General features: G+C 46.1%; 1 protein-coding gene across 1 annotated transcript in view; it reads left to right on the forward strand.

The window, feature by feature from the left end:
- Positions 1–23,049, forward strand: part of GOT1L1 (glutamic-oxaloacetic transaminase 1 like 1) — a 368,573-nt gene that overhangs the window by 89,849 nt on the left and 255,675 nt on the right. The window contains exon 4 of the mRNA XM_069213449.1: positions 18,816–18,928. Coding sequence (XP_069069550.1) covers positions 18,816–18,928 — 113 coding nt within the window. The remainder of the gene's footprint in view (positions 1–18,815; positions 18,929–23,049) is intronic.

Raw genomic sequence — 23,049 nt, forward strand, 5'->3', positions numbered from 1 at the left:
GGTAGATGGTGTGGCGGCCCTACCTGTTGTTGTGGAGGGCACAGAGGTATCCGCCACCGCAAGGGAGCTTCCATTGGAGGAGGAATCGCTGTCACTGGTCTCCCCTCCTGTCCCCGTCATGGTGCTCCCCTCGCCCTCCGTCCCACTGGTGCATTCACCCTTAGTGGATTCACCTTCATGGGCCATGTGGGATGCAGCTCCCTCCGTCGCCAGTGCCTCTGCTCTTCCGCCAGATTATGCTAATGCACACAAGGACAGGGTGACAAAACAAAAAGGGGGTGAGAGACAGAGGATACACTTGGTCAATGCCAGCAACACCACTACAGTTGGCGTACACAACACACAGGGATCAGCCCTATGCACTAGGCCATGCCCAACCAGTCACTAAGGTAGTCACAAGCCCATGGGTTACAATGGCTAACGCCAGCATCTGCACACCTGACACCCACAGGACCCTGCCCAGTAGTATATGCCCACTTACACCATTGGGTTTGGAGTGCTTCAGAGCCTGCACACAGGAGACCTACCCTGCCATGATCACCCTGGCCTAGGGTCACCCGCAGCCCACATACCCAACCCAGCTACCTCCTAAAGTGCGCAAAGTCAGGAATCAGAATCTGTACTCACCCCCTTGTGGCTGCTGTGATGCCATCAAGCGCCCATCCAACTCCGGATAGGCCACCGCCAGGATGCAGAACATCAGGGGGGTCATGGTGCAACGGGCACCCCTTCCACGTTGGGAGGCCAGCCCCGGCTGGGCCTCCGCTGTTTTCTTCGTCCAGCGGCGCAGGTCCTCCCATCTCTTGTGGCAGTGGGTACTCCTCCTGTGATAGACCCCCAGGGTCCGCACCTCCTTAGTGATGGCACACCAAATACCCTTTTTCTGGTGGGCGCTGACCTAGAGGGAAAAGACAGGAGGAAAGGAAATTACTCACCCGTCCGGACCGTCATAATCATTGCCCACCAGTTTCCACCCATGCCCTGACACACATACACTGACCACCTCTCTCATGCAGCACTCAGGCCAGGACGCCTCAGCACCTCCCAACATGTGGCTTACATACACACCACTCAAAACATGCATTGCCCACACATGTACTGAGGTAGGACCCCATCCACCAGTTTCTCCAACTCCTCTGCAGTGAAGGCAGGGGCCCTTTCCCCAGACACTATAGCCATTGTTGCTTCCAGACTCAGGTCACAGCAGCACTTGCAGTGTATGTCCTCTCCTGTTGACGGTCAGGTAGCATGTGAGTGAGTTGTTAGAAAATGGTGGTCACGTCCGCGGCGGTGCGTACCGTCACCGCCGGCGTACATCGCCATTGGCTCTTGGAACCCATAGGGCCCAATGATAACTAATGCGAAGTTGCGCGGTGGTGATCGACCGCCTACCGCGACGTCGCACAACACCAGTGCACTTACCTCATTTCCACTTGTCCTTCCTCACAGGTCAGGCAGCCGCCATTTCAGGGGGGCACATGGCATGGCACCTAACTGCGTCACAGCAGACACTGGCCCATCAACTAACTCTCAACTTCACATACTGCTTCTGTGACCTAACTTCAGCAGCAGTTGTGCATTCTATGTGGAAATATGACGTTCTGCTCACCCTTCTCCTCCATAGGCTACAACCGCTGAGGCAAATGATGAGATGGCTGCATCCTCTGGTGTACAGACCCCTGGTGGACCTGTCGACAATGGAGGACAGACACATCATCATCACATACAGACTGGATCGTGCCACAATCCAAGAGCTGTGTGCTCAATTGGAGCCAGACCTGATGTCAACTATCCGCCAACACCCCTCTTGTGCAGGTTCTGTCAGTTTGGTTCATTTCAAACTACAGTGGCCATGGCATCAGGAAAGCCTCAGCCAATGTTCTCCAGCGTGTTGACCAGAGTGTTGTCTGCCCTGCTGAAAAACATGCGCAGCTACATCGTATTCCCCCAGATGGAGGATTTGGCCACAGTGAAAGCTGACTTTTATGCCCTTGGACATATCCCCAACATCATTGGTGCCATTGATGGTACACATGTGGCATTTGTCCTCCCTCCCCCCCCCCGGCGAAATGAACAGATTTACAGGAATAGAAAATGCTATCACTCGATGAATGTGCAGATGGTGTGTCCAGTACATCTCCCATGTGAATGCCAAATATCCTGGCTCTCTGCATGACACCTATATCTTGAGGAATAGCAGCATCCCTTATGTGATGGGCCAACTCCAGAGGCACTGGGTGTGGCTATTAGGTGAGCCCAAGGTCGCCACCCACTATGGGAAGGTGTCTGGGGATGGGGTTGTCCCTAAGGGTTAGTGTGTGTCTAACAGTTGTCCCTCGATATTTACAGGTGACTCTGGTTACCCCAACCTCTCATGGCAACTGACCCCAGTGAGGAATGCCAGGACAAGGGCAGAGGAACGTTACAATGAGGCACATGGGCATACAAGGAAGATTATTGACAGAACCTTCGGCCTCCTGAAGGCCAGGTTCCGGTGCCTCCATCTGACTGGTGGATCCCTGTACTACTCACCCAAGAAGGTGTGCCAGATCATTGTGGCATGCTGTATGTTGCACAACCTGGCCTTGAGACGTCAGGTGCCTTTTCTGCAGGAGGATGAGTCTGGAGATGGTCTTGTGGCAGTGGTGGAGCCTGTGGACAGTGAGGAAGAGGAGGCAGATGAAGAAGATGTGGACAACAGAACAAACATTATACAGCAGTACTTCCTGTGACACACAGGTAAGAGACTGTAACTCAAATTTACATTACAGTAAACTTTTGGACATTGTACATTGTATCCTCTTACCCTCTTTCTATTGACACTGACGTTTCCCTTTGGAATCACTATTTTCAGATCTGTGTACCCTATTCTGGCTACTGCTATATGTACTGCTGCCCACCAAATGTCTTCCTGTGGTATATTTCACTGAACATAGATGTTGCAATACTTTGATAATGTTGTGATAATACATCTTTATAATCATTACACTGACTCCAGTATGGTTTCTGTTTCAAGGGTGTTTATTTTCTGTGCAAATTAGTATGGGGATAAGTGCAAGGGGCTGGGTTGATGGTGGAGGAATGTCCAGTTAGATTCCAGTCTGTTGGTTTCACAGGTGTATTGTCCAATGGGGCATTGGAAGTGGAGCAATGGCAGTTCAAGGTGGACAGGGTGACATAGTGGGACAGAAGGGTGACAATAAGGAGAGTCTTTTTTCCTGGTGTGGGTCTTGGCAATGTTCTCTGGCTTCTGCTTGGATTGCAGGGACCATTTGCGGGGTGGTTCTCCTTCTGCATGGGGTGGGGTGCTGGTGGCCTGGTGGTCCTGTGGTGGGCCTTCCTGTCTACTAGCGCCGGCGGAGGTGGAAGGCTGTTCCTCAGTTTGCCTAGTGTCAGGGGCCCTTTGTTGTGCCACTGCCTCCCTCATGGTCTTGCCCATATCAGCCAGCACCCTTGCAGTGGTGACCAGGATGGTGTATATTTTAGTTAGGTCCTCCCTGATCCCCAGGTACTGTCTCTCCTGGAGCTGCTGTGTCTCCTTTAACTTGGCCAGTACCTGGCACATGGTCTCCTGGGAATGGTGGTATGCTCCCAGGATGTTGGAGAGTGCCTCATGGAGGGTCGGTTCCCTGGGCCTGTCCTCTCCCTGTCGCACAGCAGTCCTCCAAGCTTCCCTGTTGTCCTGTGCCTCTGTATCCTGATCCGTGTGCCCACTGCCACTGACCCCAGGTCCCTGATCGTCCTGTGTTTGTGGGGTTGCCTGGGGTCCCTGTAGTGGTGGACACACTGCTGATTGATGTGTCGTTGGGGACAGTGGCATGGGCCCGCTGGGTGGGTGCTGTGCTGGTGATTCCTGAGGGGGGAGGCTCTGTGGTGGTATGGGACTGTGGCAGGGTAACACACTGTCCAGAGGTCCCTGATGGGCCAGGTTGGTCATCGTGATCAGGCGTGCAGAGCTGCTGTGATCACTGTGGGCCTCTTCTGGCAGGGGGCTGGCACCTCCTCTCCGGTGACATTGGGTAAGGGTCCTGTTGGGATGCAAATGCATTGTTAATGTATTTGTGTGTGCCATCTTGTGCAATGGGTGTGTTTCCCTGTATGATTGTGCTTTCCCTATCGGCTTGACCTTGTGTGAGTGGTGATTTTGTGGGCTGGGTGAGTCTCTCTATTGGGCATGCTGGGATGATGGGTGTCCATGCAGGTCTGTGATGGGGGTCCATGCATTGTTGTTGCATGCAGGGCTTGGTATTGGGATGGGTGGGTTGTGATGGTGGGGTATATGTGAGGTGTTGGAGTGATGGGGTGTGGTTAGGGGTAGGGTTTTGTGATGGCATGCAGGTAGGGTGGGGGATATAATGGTTAAGATTTGACTTACCAGAGTCCAGTCCTCCTGCTACTCCAGCGAGGCCCACAGGATGCATTATTGCCAAGACCTGCTCCTCCCATGTTGTTAGTTGTGGAGGAGGAGGTGGTGGTCCACCGCCAGTCCTCTGTACAGCAATCTGGTGTCTTGAGACCACGGAATGCACCTTTCCCCGTAGGCCGTTCCACCTCTTCCTGATGTCATCCCTTCTTCTTGGATGCTGTCCCATGGCGTTGACCCTGTCCACGATTCTCCGCCATAGCTCCATCTTCCTTGCAATGGACGTCTGCTGCACCTGTGATCCGAATAGCTGTGGCTCTACCCAAATGATTTCCTCCACCATGACCCTTAGCTTCTCCTCTGAAAACCTGGGGTGTCTTTGGGTTGCCATGGATGTGGTGTGAGTGATGTGTGAGGATGTGTGGGGTGATGTGTTGGGGTGTATACTGTGGATGGTGTATGGGTGATGGTGTTCTGTGCCTCTGAGTGAGTGTGTGCTCTTTGCTTGTCTCTCTGTGCTTGGTCTCTGTTTTTTTCATTGTAAGGGGTTGTCGGTAATGTGGGGGTGTGTTTCATAGTGGTATGAATGTGTGGGTGTGGTGTGTGTATGTGTGTCAGGTGTGTGTATTTTGAATTGTCCAATGTGGTGCGGTTTTGTAAGTGTGTTTGCATTTTGAGCGCGGGGGTGTGTACCACCAATGGTTTACCGCGGTTGAAAGACCGCTTCGTTGATTCATGGGTCGTGATACTGTGGGCGTATTCCTGTTTGCGTAACGGTGTGTGTTTTGCTATCACTAGTTTATCACTGACCTTTGGTGTGGCGGACTTGTGTGGGTGTCAGTATTGTGGAGGATTTTTATGTGTGGGTCATAATACCCGTGGCGGAATCCCGCCGCGGTCACGGTCACGGTATCTTGGCGGCCGTCGGAACGGCAGTAGATGGCATTTACCGCCAGGGTTTTAATGAGGGCCTTAGATTTTCACACAGATTGTTAATACAATATATAGGCCCTGATTCTGACCTTGGCGGACGGCGGAGGCCGTCCGCCAAGGTACCGCCGCCGAATGACTGCACCGGCCATTCAGACATTTCCTCTGGGCCGGCGGGCGCTCTCCAAAAGAGCGCCCGCCGGCCCAGAGGAAATGCCCCTGCAACGAGGACGCCGGCTCAGAATTGAGCCGGCGTAGTTGCAGGGGTGCAACGGGTGCAGTTGCACCCGTCGCGTATTTCAGTGTCTGCAAAGCAGACACTGAAATACTTTGCGGGGCCCTCTTACGGGGGCCCCTGCAGTGCCCATGCCATTGGCATGGGCACTGCAGGGGCCCCCAGGGGCCCCGCGGCACCCCCTACCGCCATCCTGTTCATGGCGGTAGGGGGTGTCAGAATCCCCATGGCGGCGGGGCGCGCTCCGCCGCCATGGAGGATTCCCCCGAGCAGCGGAAAGTCGGCGGGAGACCGCCGACTTTCCGCTTCTGACCGCGGCTGAACCGCCGCGGTCAGAATGCTCGTGGGAGCACCGCCAGCCTGTTGGCGGTGCTCCCGTGGTCGGTGGCCCTGGCGGCCACCGGCCGCCAGGGTCAGAATGACCCCCATAGTGTTATCATTAAAGCTTCAATTTAGTGGAAAGGTTTTTGGATATTTTTTGGAAATGGTCTGTCTGTAAATGACAGTGTGCATCCACGTTATGCTTTGGTAATATATTTATTAAAAGTGAGTGTTCAAACATGAACACTTTTGCCCTGATTCAAGTTACTCGACTTGAAGGTCTAGTAAAACATTTTGGATTTTTCGAGGCCTGGTGAAGTAGCTGCAGCTGAAGCTTTGTATTATTTTTGTGTGTTTGGAATGTCTTCAAACATGATGAGATTAAATTCTGCAGTAATTAATTAGGATCGTTGGAACTAATGACCACTGTCAATACATCATGAACGTTAGGGCTATCCAAGATATCTGTGAACATTCATTTTTGTATGAGTGTCAGTTGCAGGATGGAGCAGAACTGCTGTTCACAGAGACCAATCCTGTCCCTGACTTCTTTTTAATCTAATTTGTTTCCAAATCTGTCTGGAGGGAATACACAAGGGTTCCAACAGAGAAGCCATCTTGAACTTGTACCTATTCATCTGTGTGCAGGTGTTGACCAATACATTACATTCTGGGTAGAGGAGCTTACTAGTCTACTGTTTGAGGCTGGAAAGTGTTTTACCCTGATTAGCTGAACCCTTTGAATCTGAAGCATACCCTGGCCATGATTCACAGTGGGTGAGTCCCCTCTGTTAGAACCTGACTCATTAGCTGGAGCTTCCTGATATTTGTTCCTTTTAACCTGAATATGCGTGGACCTTGTTGGTGGTAGTGCTTTCAGGATATTGAGCTGAGGAGCTGAGTGTTTCCCATTTCCTTCTCTCACAAAAAAAGCCTGAATCTGTGGAAAGTTTTCTGGCCTGCACAGCTGCTGACCTTGAGCATGGTAGCTCCCACAAACACACAGAGAGAATAGATTTTGGAACAGTGCCTTGAAACCTTCTTTGCCTCTCCCCATTGACTGGTGAAGGGTTGCCCAAGAAATCTACTACTAGGCGAACTGAGTAGTGACTCTGCCTAGTGAACACACTCCCTTACTGTACTCATCGTCATTATTTTATTTTCTAATTCACCATGCTGCTTTTATGCTGATTCAGCACCTGGTTGGGTTGCCAGCTATCTGGCTTATGGGACACAGGTGTTGCAACAGAGAAGCCTACTGTGACTTTGAGCACACATCCTTTTTCTTGAGTCAGACCAAAGTCTGCCTCCCATCATCACTGGGATTGTTCACCTCTAAGGGTAAAGCTAGTGTCCCCAGGGCCTTCTTCTGGGGCCCCAAAGTAGTGAACTATCACCATTATGGGGATCAACACTAACAATCCTAACACAGGAGGTATGTTTACCTTCTTTTAGCCAGTAAATGAGTTTTCCAATTCCTGGGGCATTTAAACTGAAACATGACATTTTTTGCCTGTGTGTTTTTTGCCTCTGACAGCAGTTTGTTTGGCCAGCATTGTAATGACGTTGTTTTGAGTTTCACTTTGAGGTTGTAGGCTTGGCAAGTGAATGAGCATCATATAATTTTTTTTTACAATTCTGTAGGCCACAAAATAGTTGTAGTTACACATTACATGAGCAGAGATTTTGAAATGTTAGACTCAGTGGACCAAGATGACATAGATAAATTTCAGCTGGTGAAATGAAATTGTTGAAGTACCCATGCTTACATACATGTATAGTTTGTTACTTTTTCAGTTCTGCTTCTAATGTAAGTTGAGTCTGTGGGGTTACATTTATCCTTTGAAGTTTACATCATGTGTAGCATAGTGAAATCAAGAGTATGTGCACAATAAGCAAATCACATTGCAAGAGATTCATTTTTCCAAGTCTACACCAAAACCTGGCAGTATTTTATTATTCTTTCTTGTACATTTACTTTCCTTTTCCAACATAAATTACTTTAATCATTTCCTGAAATATACACCATATCTTGTTTTGAATTATACTTTCCATTAGTTTCCTACTAGTGGAAAGTGTGGTTCATTTTCTCTTTTTCTTCCCATTTTCTCTGTACATTTAACTTGTGACTTGCAATAGATTCAAGTTCATTGTTGGAGTCGTCTTTTTTGTGTAACAAATTAACCTCCAGGAGTGCGACCTAGCAGCAGGCCAAAATGGTTGCACTCTGTGAGCTCTGGCCACCATTCTTAGAGTTAATGCTTCCCAAGAAAATCTCCCCTCGGCCTCCCTCTTAACCCTGAGGAAGAATTGAAAAGCATTTCATAGGGAGTTGGTTGTACATGGTGCTGTCTAAAAAAGAAAATGCAAGAGATTACAGAAGCCTTTCTGCAGGTGCTGTTCAGTTTTCCAGGTAGTTGACTGACCTGCTCAGGTGTACTGTGAGCATGGAGGAGGGCAGCAGGTAAGGATTGATGGCTTCTCTGGCAAAGCTGAGGTAGGATTCCAAAAAGTGTTAGTTGAGTTGAGTTATCCTTGTCAATTTCAGCTAACAAAAGGTCATTGCAGGAACCACTTTTATATTGAGAACCATCAAGTGTGCCAGGACCAAGGGAATGGAGCTCCACTGTCCAGATGCCACTACGCCCTAAGTGGCAATATGTGAAACAAAGCAGTGCCTGGATTTGTCTTGCTAATTAGTGCTCAAAAGGGTTGAATCGAGATCTCCTAGCCCTGACCTCTGGTCGACTCTTTACAAAGTATGATACAAAATGAATAAAGCTTAACACCAGGAAGAAGCCAGTAATGCAAATCTTTGTGTTAAGGGCGATCATTGATATATATTCCCCTCTATATTTTTTCTAGAGATCCTGCAGATCAGAAGACTCTTTTGGGTCATCACTTGTTTTTCTGTTTTTATACCGCATCCATGAAAAGGCTTAGCTGTGTGTCTTCATGTTGAACATCCGTTACCATCACCTTTTCTATTTCTAACTCTAAACAGAAAACATTTTCTCAAGGGAAGATAAAGAAAAAACTCACAGCCCTTATTTGAAACCTGGTAGATTACTAGTTGAGATACTGAGCCCCTTTGGTCCTTCGAAAGATGAGACGTCTGTGGCATTTAGATAGTATCAGCTGATGAAATCACACTTTTCGTCTGAGGTCTTGCCCTGATCACTGCTGCCTTGCCATGAATGCCTTTACAGCTTCTAGGATCTCCAGTTGGACTCGTTTTCATCCCTTCCTCATCCCAAATCTGACTGCAGTTAAAAAGGCTCTTTCCTACTTTACTATCATGTGGCTGCTTAGTTTCTAGAGTTGCTGATCATGCATGATACGTGGCTGGTTTGTAGTATTGTACACCCTCTGGATTTCTACCTGCCGAGCTTATCTCGTGCAAAGACCTGAATCAGCATTAAAGAGAGAGTCCCGAAGACTGAGAATTCTCTTTGATTTTTCTCCTGTTTATTCTCTTGATTTTCAGGAACAGATGATAGATAATATTAGCATTTTGAGAGCCATATTGGAAATCTTGAAGCAAAAAAAAAAAAAAATGAAAGTACTTTTGGTTTGGAGAATAAAGTTAGATTTCACGACCCCCTAAATAACGATTGTATCTCCTTCTCATATTGCTCTATACAGGGAGTGCAGAATTATTAGGCAAATGAGTATTTTGACCACATCATCCTCTTTATGCATGTTGTCTTACTCCAAGCTGTATAGGCTCGAAAGCCTACTACCAATTAAGCATATTAGGTGATGTGCATCTCTGTAATGAGAAGGAGTGTGGTCTAATGACATCAACACCCTATATCAGGTGTGCATAATTATTAGGCAACTTCCTTTCCTTTGGCAAAATGGGTCAAAAGAAGGACTTGACAGGCTCAGAAAAGTCAAAAATAGTGAGATATCTTGCAGAGGGATGCAGCACTCTTAAAATTGCAAAGCTTCTGAAGCGTGATCATCGAACAATCAAGCGTTTCATTCAAAATAGTCAACAGGGTCGCAAGAAGCGTGTGGAAAAACCAAGGCGCAAAATAACTGCCCATGAACTGAGAAAAGTCAAGCGTGCAGCTGCCACGATGCCACTTGCCACCAGTTTAGCCATATTTCAGAGCTGCAACATCACTGGAGTGCCCAAAAGCACAAGGTGTGCAATACTCAGAGACATGGCCAAGGTAAGAAAGGCTGAAAGACGACCACCACTGAACAAGGCACACAAGCTGAAACGTCAAGACTGGGCCAAGAAATATCTCAAGACTGATTTTTCTAAGGTTTTATGGACTGATGAAATGAGAGTGAGTCTTGATGGGCCAGATGGATGGGCCCGTGGCTGGATTGGTAAAGGGCAGAGAGCTCCAGTCCGACTCAGACACCAGCAAGGTGGAGGTGGAGTACTGGTTTGGGCTGGTATCATCAAAGATGAGCTTGTGGGGCCTTTTCGGGTTGAGGATGGAGTCAAGCTCAACTCCCAGTCCTACTGCCAGTTCCTGGAAGACACCTTCTTCAAGCAGTGGTACAGGAAGAAGTCTGCATCCTTCAAGAAAAACATGATTTTCATGCAGGACAATGCTCCATCACACGCGTCCAAGTACTCCACAGCGTGGCTGGCAAGAAAGGGTATAAAAGAAGGAAATCTAATGACATGGCCTCCTTGTTCACCTGATCTGAACCCCATTGAGAACCTGTGGTCCATCATCAAATGTGAGATTTACAAGGAGGGAAAACAGTACACCTCTCTGAACAGTGTCTGGGAGGCTGTGGTTGCTGCTGCACGCAATGTTGATGGTGAACAGATCAAAACACTGACAGAATCCATGGATGGCAGGCTTTTGAGTGTCCTTGCAAAGAAAGGTGGCTATATTAGTCACTGATTTTTTTTTGTTTTGTTTTTGAATGTCAGAAATGTATATTTGTGAATGTTGAGATGTTATATTGGTTTCACTGGTAATAATAAATAATTGAAATGGGTATATATTTTTTTTTGTTGAGTTGCCTAATAATTATGCACAGTAATAGTCACCTGCACACACAGATATCCCCCTAACATAGCTAAAACTAAAAACAAACTAAAAACTACTTCCAAAAATATTCAGCTTTGATATTAATGAGTTTTTTGGGTTCATTGAGAACATGGTTGTTGTTCAATAATAAAATTAATCCTCAAAAATACAACTTGCCTAATAATTCTGCACTCCCTGTATTGCCTCCTTCTGTATCACATGCAATTTCAACCCTTAACTACTGTTGTGTTTTTCTGCCTCCTAATCTGATTCCAATTCCACAATCTTCAAAATTATTTTAGATCCACCCACCTTTTAAATATGTTAGGTTATCCCATATTTTTTCTGCAATGTCTTTTGTGACTACCCTGATCCTTACATTAAATAAATGAACAGCGGCTTTGGCTGTACAGAAAATGTACGATTTGTTCACTTTCTGCTCTGAGCCTCTTAGTGCAGAAGGTTTCAATAATAAGGAGGTAGAAGGGAGGTTCCCTCCTTTTCTTAATAACTGAAGAAATACATATTGGCTTTTGGTAATCTTTGCCACTAAAGAGATTATTATGATTACAAAGTGGGACAATTCACTGCAACCCCATTATATTATCCAGAGGTGGGCCAAGGGCATGGCTCGGCTGTTAGAGCCCGTGCACTAGCCGAGCCTTGAAAATGCTTGCTATGTAAATTAGACAACAAATATCATGTAAAATGTTATAAAGTCTCTTCAGAATTCAAAAAAGTATATTTCTTTAACACTTGGTGGTTGTCATGTAAACCATATAAAAGGTCTAAATTATTATAGAGCAACATTATGGTCTAATAAATCAAACACAATAGGTTTTTGTACAACTGGTATTCTGAACTCACATATTTGATAGTGCTTTAATACACGATAATCATGAAAAAGGAGTTTTGGTGAAATAAAATATTTGGCTAAGATCACGCAATTTAATGGGGTAAGCATTGATTTATCTAGGTTTCCTGGTTTCACTTTGTACAAATCTTCCACTAAAGAGTGGGGGTGGGGGGGTATTTTCTTCCCTTGTTTTAAGCCTTTGTGATTTTTGTCTCCAGTTTTTATATAGCGCAGACTCAACCCTGTTATTTTGGAGCAGTTCACATGAGAGAGAGCCAGTTACATCGCTCACGGTCACGTTTGTTTTTTTATGGGCATGAGGAGATTACATGATTTGCCTAAACCACAGGGTTTTGAGCCAACAGCAAACGCGAACCTGCTTCGCAGTTCCAAAGTCGGCAGGTCTGGCCATACCACCACATTCCGGGTAGATGAATGGAGGCAGGGAGAAGCCCCATTTAGCGCTGCTCGTTATGGGCTCGAAGTTTCAACAGAACCTCGAGCTGAGCCGGAGCCAGGCTTCAGGCACAAGCCTGGCTCGAGCTTCCAGCGACTTGACCGCCCTCTAGTATTATCTCACTAGGAGTCAGCAAAAGATAGGATTCTTCACAAAGACCGTGCTTGTTGTAGTGACTTACTCAGTAATGTCGGGTTTGCACATCTGGCTCACCCATAAACGTGAAAGCGTATTTAGGAGAAGAAACAGACTCCTGGTATGTGCTAAGTTACACCTGATATTCTGCCTCCAACTCAACACCACGGTTTGAGCAAATTCCACTCACATGATCCACAAACGCATCGCAAACTAGATGACTGCTCTTTCATCACAATGCACTGTTGGCTGCACAGCCAATCTACACATTCACACCACATGCTTTTGCTGCACATATTTCTACTGTCCTTCGAATTGCAGCTGTAGCGCCCCTCCAGTACTCACCAAATATCGAAGGTTTACTCCGGAGCACTTGGAAGAAGGGAAGGGGACGCAGCAGACTGCATAGAGTCATATGGGTTGACGAATATGGAGGACCGACCCTTGGAGGCTGGACCACACATTCAGAGACCTACAAAGACGGACATTTCTGTTTCAGGAACAACAGGGGCAGAGATTCGCGGGCACTGTTTCCAGGTCCCTGTAGTAAAGACAGAACCAGAATGATTGTGCCTGGCAACTTTTGTTCTATACTTTGCTCTCACTCAGTTTGCCTCCGGTTTGGTGTTCTGCACATTTCTTATTTTGTATTCCCTTCTTTGGTTTGTTTCTTCTTCAGTGACTTCTGAAGTTATTTTCTGCGTTACCTGCGAAGTCTCTGAATGCTGAGACCAGTGTTTGTTGTCTTTTGGAGTCTACAGTCACAGTCTCATATTGCATGGCATTAAGGTTTCATCAATGGTTAATAAATCCCTATGAGATTTGTGGTTTTCACGTCTTTGCATTATGTATCAAACAACACCCAAGTGTAAACCAGGTACCATCATTGAATCAGTTATTTGCAGAGACGTGCCACAAGTGACAGAAGACCGCCGAAACTTTGTGTCTTCTCTTTTCCCTACTCTTTCTGTTTTTTCCCACGCAGGACCATCCCTTGAAGAGTATCTATGTATATCTATCACCCTGGGGATGTTCATTTGAGAAGATTTTGGATTGATCTCTGAATTTATACCGCCCGAACCTCACACCAAATACCATTCCATTGCTCCTCCGATTTCCACATACAAACTCCTGCATGCCTCTGCAATTCTCAATGCAAAAAATTGGCAGCAACACAATAGGTACGTGCCAGGACAATAACAACAACATAAATCAACTAATTCTTCAAAAAAATAAGTGGTTTATAAAACACGTAAATTTAGCATGGTGTTGCTTGACGAATCTCTTTCTCTGATTTTGTCTAACTCCAAGCTATCAGGCAACTATAACGTCAGATTTGGATAGGCTGGGTCTGTTAAATGGGCCAATTCAATACACACACAGGATCTAGGTCTGATCAGCAAGCCTGTGGAAATTATTCTGTGATGAAATCCAATGTAATACTCCAGCATGGATTTTTGAAACACCTTTTCTATCGAGTTCTAAATCCAGAACTTTGTAAGGAGAATGCAGCTTGACGGTTTTAAATCTTTTATTATTATAAGAATCTTCCCTTTACCAGCTGCAAGGCAACCAAGGACCTAGTGATAAAGGTCAACGCACTCCGGTGCCTCGGGGATAAAGCCCAAGCTCCAGGAGTGCTTTGCAGTGAGGGAAAATGCTCCCCAGATCACTTTTTCTGTGGCTACGAAGACACTTGGGGGCATAATGAAAGCCAAACAGAAGGCTCTTATGGGGGCCTGCCACTTTCTTTGCAACCCCCTGAGCCATTGTTTCCCATTAGCCATGCCGCTGCTCCTCTTGGGATAGCAGTTCATCACAGTATGCACATTTGTCTATAGCTTGAACGGGTACATTGTCCTGTCTGTGGCAAACCATTTAGTTGGCTGCCACAGGCCGGTACATTTTTCCTGGGCACTCAGTATGGACATTCCAGTTGGCCATGTGGGAGCCCAAGTTCATGTGGCTTGACTGGTTCTCCGGCTCACTCTGAATGCCAGAGAGGGAGCCAATAGTCCTTGTTCTCCTCTCGTCCAACCAGGTGGTTTTGCCACAGGAAGGAGCCAAGTGGTGGCACTGGGCTGTCTTGCCTCCACAGTGTAGAGCACAATGGAATATTTGAAGCTTAGGAGCCCTTACTGCATGAGCCACCCAGGGAGACCATTGGCTCTCAGGGCCTGATGTAATTGTCAAGGCAATGTGTTATGCATCCTTGATGACTCTGTCTCCCAGGACACAGGCCATCCCCTGCAGAATATTACTGAAAACTCTAAATTGCATACACCTTTTCATTGCTGTGTGACCTTGCGGACTCAGTAACTCTTCTGCAAAGGGGGGGAGCAACAAATACTGTTTTTCTTGCCGCTACTGTCCAATTTATACTGTTTGTTTTACTTTCTATTCCTAGTGGCATGCTGCAGCCACCTGGAGAGTCAGAATAGGGCCTCTTGGCATCTTAACATTTTGAGATATTTCCTGGAGCTGACTTTAGACTGATCTTCCTCTGAAGAGGAAGAACTCCGGGGACTTGCCCTCCTGCCTCCATTTATCCTAATAGCCTTATTAGTGGTACTAGGCTCTTTTTAACTCTCTAGAACGAAGCCCTGCCTCCTTTCACCAGTAGGGCTTATGAAAAGCCTAGGACCTGATCTCCTGTCTAGGGTCTTGGAAATCTCTTTAACTTGCGATTGTTCCTTCAGTACCCATTAAGGCAGAATAAAATACCTGCCAGCCAGCCTCCTATTGCATTGGCATTAGATATAAGACACACCAGTGTGTGGGTAGACTTTTATTCTCAGTATATCCTTATGTTTATTTATGATACATTGTTTTCTTAGATGAATGAATATGTCTTTCCCCTTGTTGTCCTGAGGTGGCCTGAACATTGATGGCCGAAACACGTCAACATATTATATTGGAGGAGTCAATTTAATGTTGATTTGGAGTTGAAATAATTTTCGCAAGGCACATCTTAATTGGAATTACGAAAGGACAATGGTTTGTCCTATGCATTGCCTTAAGAGATAACCTCACATAAAGGACTGCATTTGGAACAAGCACACAGCCATAAAGAATCATTAGTGGAAGACATTAATTTATAGGCTTTGTGATATATTCAATGTCTTTGTTTGTTAATTATTGTCTATAATATGGTAATTGATGTGTTTAGACAAAAAATATATGAGATTTAGTTTGATCATACATCAATACTGGATTTTTCAGTGGTTGCAAGTATTATTTGTATGAATTTATTCTCTGTAACTATTTATGACCTCAGAGTAATTAATTTGCTCGATGTTGGTAAAAAGTTGTGTATAATCTATCCCCACTATTCATTGCTCCTTTATATCTATAGTCTTTGGTCCAGTTATAGTGGGGTTATATGGGCATACCCCTGATTTAGAAACAGTGTATGCATGTGTAGTCAGTTGTGTGTCACCCAGTCTTTGGTGGACAGTCCTACTGAAAGGTATCGAGCAATTGCAGTTCTTGTGTGAGATGGGTAGTAATGTGATGTAAAGTAATGTCTTAGTGAACACAGGCACTTAAAGAGAGAGCTATACCTGGAGAAAAACAAACCACAAGCAATTATGTAAAATAATCTGTAATAGCCTTTGGTTTCCTTTAGGAGTATGGTTCTTTTCCAGGAGCTCTGCGAAGTTGATTTGTTTTTTAGGCATCAATGTCTGCATTGTGATCATTGCAGATAAGTGGCTTCTGTTGGTCTCAGCTCAAAGGACATGATGGGATTCTTGATGGACACATATAGCCACCGGATCAGTATAAAAGCTATAGGGAAGGACATGTGTTCTGTGCAACCCACAATGAAGGCAAAAGTTTGCAGTGAAGGCTTCTTGAGCTCTTTTCTTAGTGGTCACAGTTACGGTGTGGATGAGGGACAATGAAAGGAATGTGTTCAGGGGGAACATAGAGAGCTATACAGCAACAATGTATTTTTTCTTGGGAACAATGAGCAATAGTAGTATTACTTCTGTCTTGCGAGAAGCCTCTCACAGAGGGTAACAGGTCCTCAAGACAGACTCTATGATCTAAAATGCTTTCGAAGTTAGTGATGGTTCTACAGCCATGACAGTCTTCTTCCTTTTCCTGAGTTCACATCATGAGCTGGATTCTTATTCAGTCCAAAGGCCACCCTGACTTTTGAGGGCTGGGAGATTAAGGTGGAAAATATGCCCTGCCCCTTTTCCGTTGACCCCTCAACACATGCCTGAACTTTCACTTTGTTGAAGGTTAACTGAAATAACACTTTCCAGCACAAAGTTGTGTCCCACAGTTCATGTTGTTTGTGACAAATCAGCCAGTCAGCCGAGTTCTGAACAGCATTTAAAGGCTTGGGTGGAACCAATCAAATGTGAGTGCAGCCTTTTGTTGCGATCAAGTCTCATGGTGATGGCATGCTAGAATATTTGCAGTGTTTTTTAAACTATTCTGATGTCCCAAATCACATTATGATAAATGGTTTGTGGAATCCTACCAGATTTGCTCCAGCCAGTCAAAGGCAGTGGCTGCAGATCTTTTACCTCAGCTGGACACAGGGCACAGATTCAACCAAATATGCAGACAACTTTCCTCTGTGGTATCCGGCCCTGTGGTGAGGAGGAATTGCAGAGTACTTGCAGTGTTTCAGGATCTGTGGTGATGAGAATTGGCTCATTCTGGTGCTTGTGGTTGTGGATTTCTTCCAGATAATCTGCGGCGAGTCAGAGGCAGCCTTTTTTAGCATTTGCAGATCGCCTTCAAATGGCTAAAGGACACAGAGTATTTATTTTGATTCAGATGTGAATAAGTGGCTGAGTCCTAAGCTTCTCTTTCAAAGATTACATTTTCGTGAAGGCCACAGGCTGACGTGCTGTAACTTTCTCATGCCATTATTATGAAACACAAAGGTCTCCTCTTATCATCTGTTGGTCTGTCCCAGACACTTGTAATACCAAGCAACACTAACTTTCACACTCAGTAGCATTTCCAACATGCAGTTGGAAGAGAAGGGAAGAGAACAGCTGTCACCATGGTAAACTACCGTTCTCAATAGAAACTCTCCCTGAAGACATCTGGATCCCCAGGACGGGGTACCTGATCACTTCATGTACCACCTGAACTCAAGAACTGTAACACCCTCAAGCAAGTGGGGAGTCCCAGTTAAGAGTAGTATGCACATTTTGTCCACTTAAATTCTCCCCACTGGTGTCTTTACCTATCATCATCCACTGCCAACCACCAGTGTCCTTTTAGCTTGGTCAGCCTACAAGAGATAGGGTAAATATGTTCATACCTCTTCACCAACAAATTCTAGCATTCGTCTGCAGGACAGCATCTAAACCACTAAGTGCACCATTTAGAGGACCTCAGAGATATGATTCACTGATCAGAAACGGCACCAGGTCTCCTAGAATTGGGCAAGCAAAACTGGCCCCAACTAACGTTATTCAAAATTCCTGTCTCTGTTGTCATATTAACCTTAAGCCTAACCATAGTATAGGGTAAACATAAGAGGAATAGTAAACTCTCAGTAAATTTGGTAAAGCCGAATAATTTATATGTGTTTCAAGGTAAGCACAACATCCAGACATTGCGTATGATGTGGCTGTCAGTGAGTAGATCTGGGTTGGTTTCTCACGCACAGTGGTCTTAGAACAATTGTAGCTACAAAAATTATTCTCTTCTCTGGCTTCTTTCTCTTGCTAAAAGCTACATTAGATCTCACAAGAACATGAGTTGATCATTATAGAACCTGTAACAAAGCACACGTATAATAGTCCAATATTTTCATCACTAGTTTCTGGTGCAAAGGTCTGCATTAAGACACTCCTGTGGTTGGAATGCTTCCTGAAACCGCCACAGATCCAAAGAGCTCCTCTGCACCAGCAGATTCCTCAAGAAAGCTTAGAGTTCTGTGTACAGCTCTACTCACCAAGTTTGGAATGTTTTTTAGAGTTTGATTGATGGGATGCTCAATTACAAACATGGTGGATATCCAATCCATCATACTATAAGTGCTTTATAGTCCATGGGACTTGTGATATGGAGGAAGGGATATCTGTCACGTTTTGCTGCTGTAACCTGTCTGCCAAACTCTAAATAATGCGCTAAGTATTTTGAAAGTGAGGGCTTAAGCTAAGTGCCAAAAGTGTGTGCGTCACTCTCAACAAGTGATATTTGTGGTGTCTGTTGGTCACAATTGGCAACTGTTCTGCCTTCAACTTTGTGGTTTATTTTCGTGTCACTGGAACCCCTCAATGTCCTGGTAGGATATAAATAAATGGTAACCTGTTGGTTCTGTGTGTATTTGTAGACGACTCTCAAGGATATCAAGTGTGTTTCTCTAATTAAGAACTTTGGTGTGATGCCCTTGGAATTTAGACTGATTAGTGCTGTAACTGCATATGTTCAGCGAGACAGCAAGTGTATTTTTTATAGCATATCCCAATGCAGCAGCGGAGTGGCACACATTACAGTGATGTTTGAGTAACCAGTCGCTGTGCTTCTTTCAGAAAGCCACCATAACATATTTGAGGACGCAGGGTTCACGGACGTTCGATCTTACCGTTACTGGGACAATGAGAAGCTGATGCCTGATATCAAAGGACTGATGGACGACCTAGAGGTACCTTGAAAAACTTGAAAAAACTTTTTTTTGCTGTGAGTCTGCTCTAGCAGACAAAGCTTCCTTATGTCCTTATGTGAACAGAGGACGTCATGCACACCTAATGCACACATTACCTAACTAAGGCTTTCGAATTAAAACGGAACAAGGTTCAGGCAGTGTGGAAAATTACATTTTGGCGGTTTATCTGGACACCAGTGCAGTCAGATTGTTCCTTTCAGTTTGCGTTTGATCACTTTTTTCTAGTCTGCAGGCCTGAGTCACATGTGCATTTTCAGCCGTAAACATGCATTTACGTCTGAAAATTACAGAGCTTGAAACTCACAGAAAGATTTCTGACGGGTGCAGACTGTTTTATTACGGCATAATTCTCCAACACGAGTAGGTAGAACAACACAGTAGTAAACCACATGCAAGAGGTGGGAACAGAGTGGAGAAAGGTATGGTTAGACTTTTTAATTCGTGCAAGCCCTCAAACTCATGAGTTTGTCAACAACCAAAAACTCCTACATGACACTTTCCAATTCTAGGAATGGTTGGAGTTTTACTTCCTCAAAGGACTGGAATAACTCCTCTGGTAGGGTAAAAAGTGGAATGGATCGGTTATATGTTGAAACAACGAGTGCTTCAACCAACCATGCTTCAACAACGCGGTCGAACAACGACCTCGTTGTTATCACTAATGCCTTTACCACGAATGCCTTAAAAACGATTTTTCGTTGTAAAGGCATTCCTGGTAAAGGCATTAGTGATCAGCATGCACAGTTCCAGCATGCGTCCCTCCTGGCCCCCCACCCCTAAAAATCTCTGCGACCCCCACCACCTCCACAACCAGCCCAACCCCCCACCCCTAAAATTACCCCAACCGCAACCCCCTCCCCTAAAACCTAAAACACTCCAACCCCCAACCCATCCCAAAAACCTAAACCCTGACCCCCCCCCCTCCCTGCATTACACCCAAAAACTAAAAATACCCTCAGTCCCGCACCTGGAAATCAGCACCTTGCTCCGCTTTCCTAGCGTAGTACTGGAGTGTTTGTGAATTCTCAAAAGTAGTGAAAACTCACTCATTCGTAGGTGTCTTACTTTTGGCAAAGATGTACTACTCAAGCCCCGTCTCCATTGTAGATATAGGCCCTCATTCTGACCTTGGCGGGCGGCGGAGGCCGCCCGCCAAAGTCCCGCCGTCAGGTTACCGTTCCGCGGTCGAAAGACCGCAGCGGTAATTCTGACTTTCCCGCTGGGCTGGCGGGCGGTCGCCTTCAGACCGCCAGCCAGCCCAGCGAGAAAGAGGCTTCCACGATGAAGCCGGCTCGGAATCGAGCCGGCGGAGTGGAAGCTGTGCGACGGGTGCAGTTGCACCCGTCGCGTATTTCACTGTCTGCGCAGCAGACAGTGAAATACATGTAGGGGCCCTCTTACGGGGGCCCCTGCAATGCCCATGCCAGTGGCATGGGCACTGCAGGGGCCCCCAGGGGCCCCGCGACCCCCCCTACCGCCATCCGGATCTTGGCGGTCCGACCGCCGGGATCTGGATGGCGGTAGGGGGGGTCGGAATCCCCGCGGCGGTGCAGCAAGCTGCGCCGCCGCGGAGGATTCAATGGGGCCGCGGTACACTGGCGGGACCCCGCCAGTGGTGCCGGTCCGACCGCGGCTTTACCGCCGCGGTCGGAATCCCCATTGGAGCACCGCCGGCCTGTCGGCGGTGCTCCCGCGGTCCTCCGCCCTGGCGGTCAAAGACCGCCAGGGTCAGAATGACCACCATAGTCTGCTCATCTCAAAGATGTCTGTACTTTGAGGGTGTAAACTCCTTTTAATGACACCCATCTCTTTCCCAAGAGCAGACGTCTATAAACTGTGGTGCAGTTCCACCTGGAGGCCCTTAATAATCTTGGTTGCGCCAGACTCCAGCAAAGTGAGGCATTTATTATGCCCCTGGTAAGCAGATACTAACGCCACCATGTCTTGGCTGGGAGTCGGTGTCAAAAGGAGCGTGCTTATGCTCACAACATCCCTCAAAGTTCCTCCCCCATATTTCTGATAAAGCATCACACTATGGATACTTTTGCACTTTTATGTAGCCCTGACTGCTACAAGAATGTTGATAATATTTTACTTGAGTGTATGTCTTAAATGGGTAAATGAACATAACTGCAATGTCTGACTCGTTAAATATCTTCAAAGCTAACAGTTTTTTAGTTGTGAGAAAATATTTTTGTCATTCTGGGAGGCCGAGATTGCTTTTTACGAGCGAGAGCAAATCGCTCTGTCCCGTGTTGTAATCTCTCTTTCGGCTTCAAACCACACCCATGTTAGGTCAGTTTCTTTCATTGGTTTGTGTGCTTGCCTTTTAAAATCTGCTTGCTTTCACTAGTGAAAGGCATTCATAAGTCATGCATTTTCTGGTGTTTAGTCCTCCTCGAGCGCAGTGACCAAGTACTGAAAACATACGAGGCTCCATGTTTTCCGTCCAGGTACGGGACTACATTTTCTCTTTTTTTCGCAGTGCGATCTCGCTGGGCAGAAGTCAAGTGCTTTGCATAACATGACTTATAACGGGGCACCAGTATGTCAATTTGGGATGAAATACTGGGTTACCATGTATGTATGTATGTATGTAGTGACAAATTTGAGAGGAGAGAAACCATAAGCTTTGGGGTCCTGTGGTTAGCAGGATCCCAGTGACACAGTAAAACACACTGACTTCAGGCCGAAATTGGGGGTAACATGCCAAAAAGAGGTTACTTTCCGACACAACCCCCCCCACCAAACTAAGTGGAAATATCTGGAGAGTCCATCTGCATTGGAGTGGTTACTCCCAGGTTTATGTTCCATTGTAAAGCCCATCCCTTGTAGGAATATGGACCACCTCAACAATTTAGGGTTTTCACCTTTCATTTGTTTTAATCATAAGAGAGGTTTGTGGTCTGTCCGAACTATGGAGTGTGTCCCAAATGAGCCTCAGCTTCTTCAGGGCCCAGACCACAGCAAAGGCCTCCCTTTCTATGGCAGACCAACACTTTTCTCTAGGGGTCAACCTTCTACTACTAAAAGCAACAGGTTGATCTTGGCCCTCTGAATTGAGTTGTGATAGCACTGCCCCAACCCCTACCTCTTATTCATCTGTCTGGACAATATACTTCTTTGAATAGTTTGGACTTTTTAGGAAAGGTGCAGTACACAAAGCCTGCTTAAGCTCCTGAAAAGCTGTCTGTCCATAATACATTTTTAGGCATTTTCTTGGAAGTGAGGTCATTAAGAGGGGCTACAATTAAGCCATAGTTCTTAATGAACCTCCTGTAGTACCCAGTGAGACCAAGAAAGGCTCTGACCTGGGTCTGTGTTGTAGAGGGAGACCAGTCTAAAATAGTCTGGATCTTCCCCCGTAGTGGTTCAATATGTTCTCCACCAACTAGGTGTCCCAGATAAACCACCTTCCCCAGCCCTAGCTGGCATTTTGAAGCCTTGAAAGTGAGGCCTGCCTTTTGCAGGGCCTCCAAAACTTTCCATAGGTGGACCAGGTGGTCATCCCAGGTGGAGCTAAATACAGCAATATCATCTAGATATGCTTCACTGAAAGCTTCCAGACCTTGAAGAATTGTGTTCAACAGCCTCTGGAAAGTGGCAGGGGTATCCTTCAAGCCAAAGGGCATAACATTGAACTGATAATGCCCTCCAATGGTAGAGAATTCAGTCTTTGGTTTAGCGTCTTCTGATAGCTTGATCTGCCAATACCCTGCAGTCAAGTCAAAAGTGCTTAGATACTTGGCAGAGGCCAGTTTATCTATAAGCTCATCTGCCCTCGGTATAGGATGAGCATCAATCTGTGTGACTGTACTGAGCACTCTATAATCAAAACAAAACCTCATCTCCCTTTTACCATTCTGAGAATGAGACTTGGGTACTAGCACCACTGACCTGGCCCAGGGGCTATCTGAGTGCTCGGTCACTCCTAAGTCCAACATTTTCTGAACTTCAAATGTAATGCAGTCCCTTACATAGTCAGGCTTTCTATAAATATTACCTTTGACAGGTAAACTGTCGCGAGTATCTATGGTTTGTTCACACCAAGTGGTCTAACCAGGTGTTAGAGAGAACAGCTCAGAAAACTGGCCTAGGAG

This window comes from Pleurodeles waltl, chromosome 11, assembly GCF_031143425.1.
Source record: "Pleurodeles waltl isolate 20211129_DDA chromosome 11, aPleWal1.hap1.20221129, whole genome shotgun sequence".
Taxonomy (NCBI): Eukaryota; Metazoa; Chordata; class Amphibia; order Caudata; family Salamandridae; genus Pleurodeles; species Pleurodeles waltl.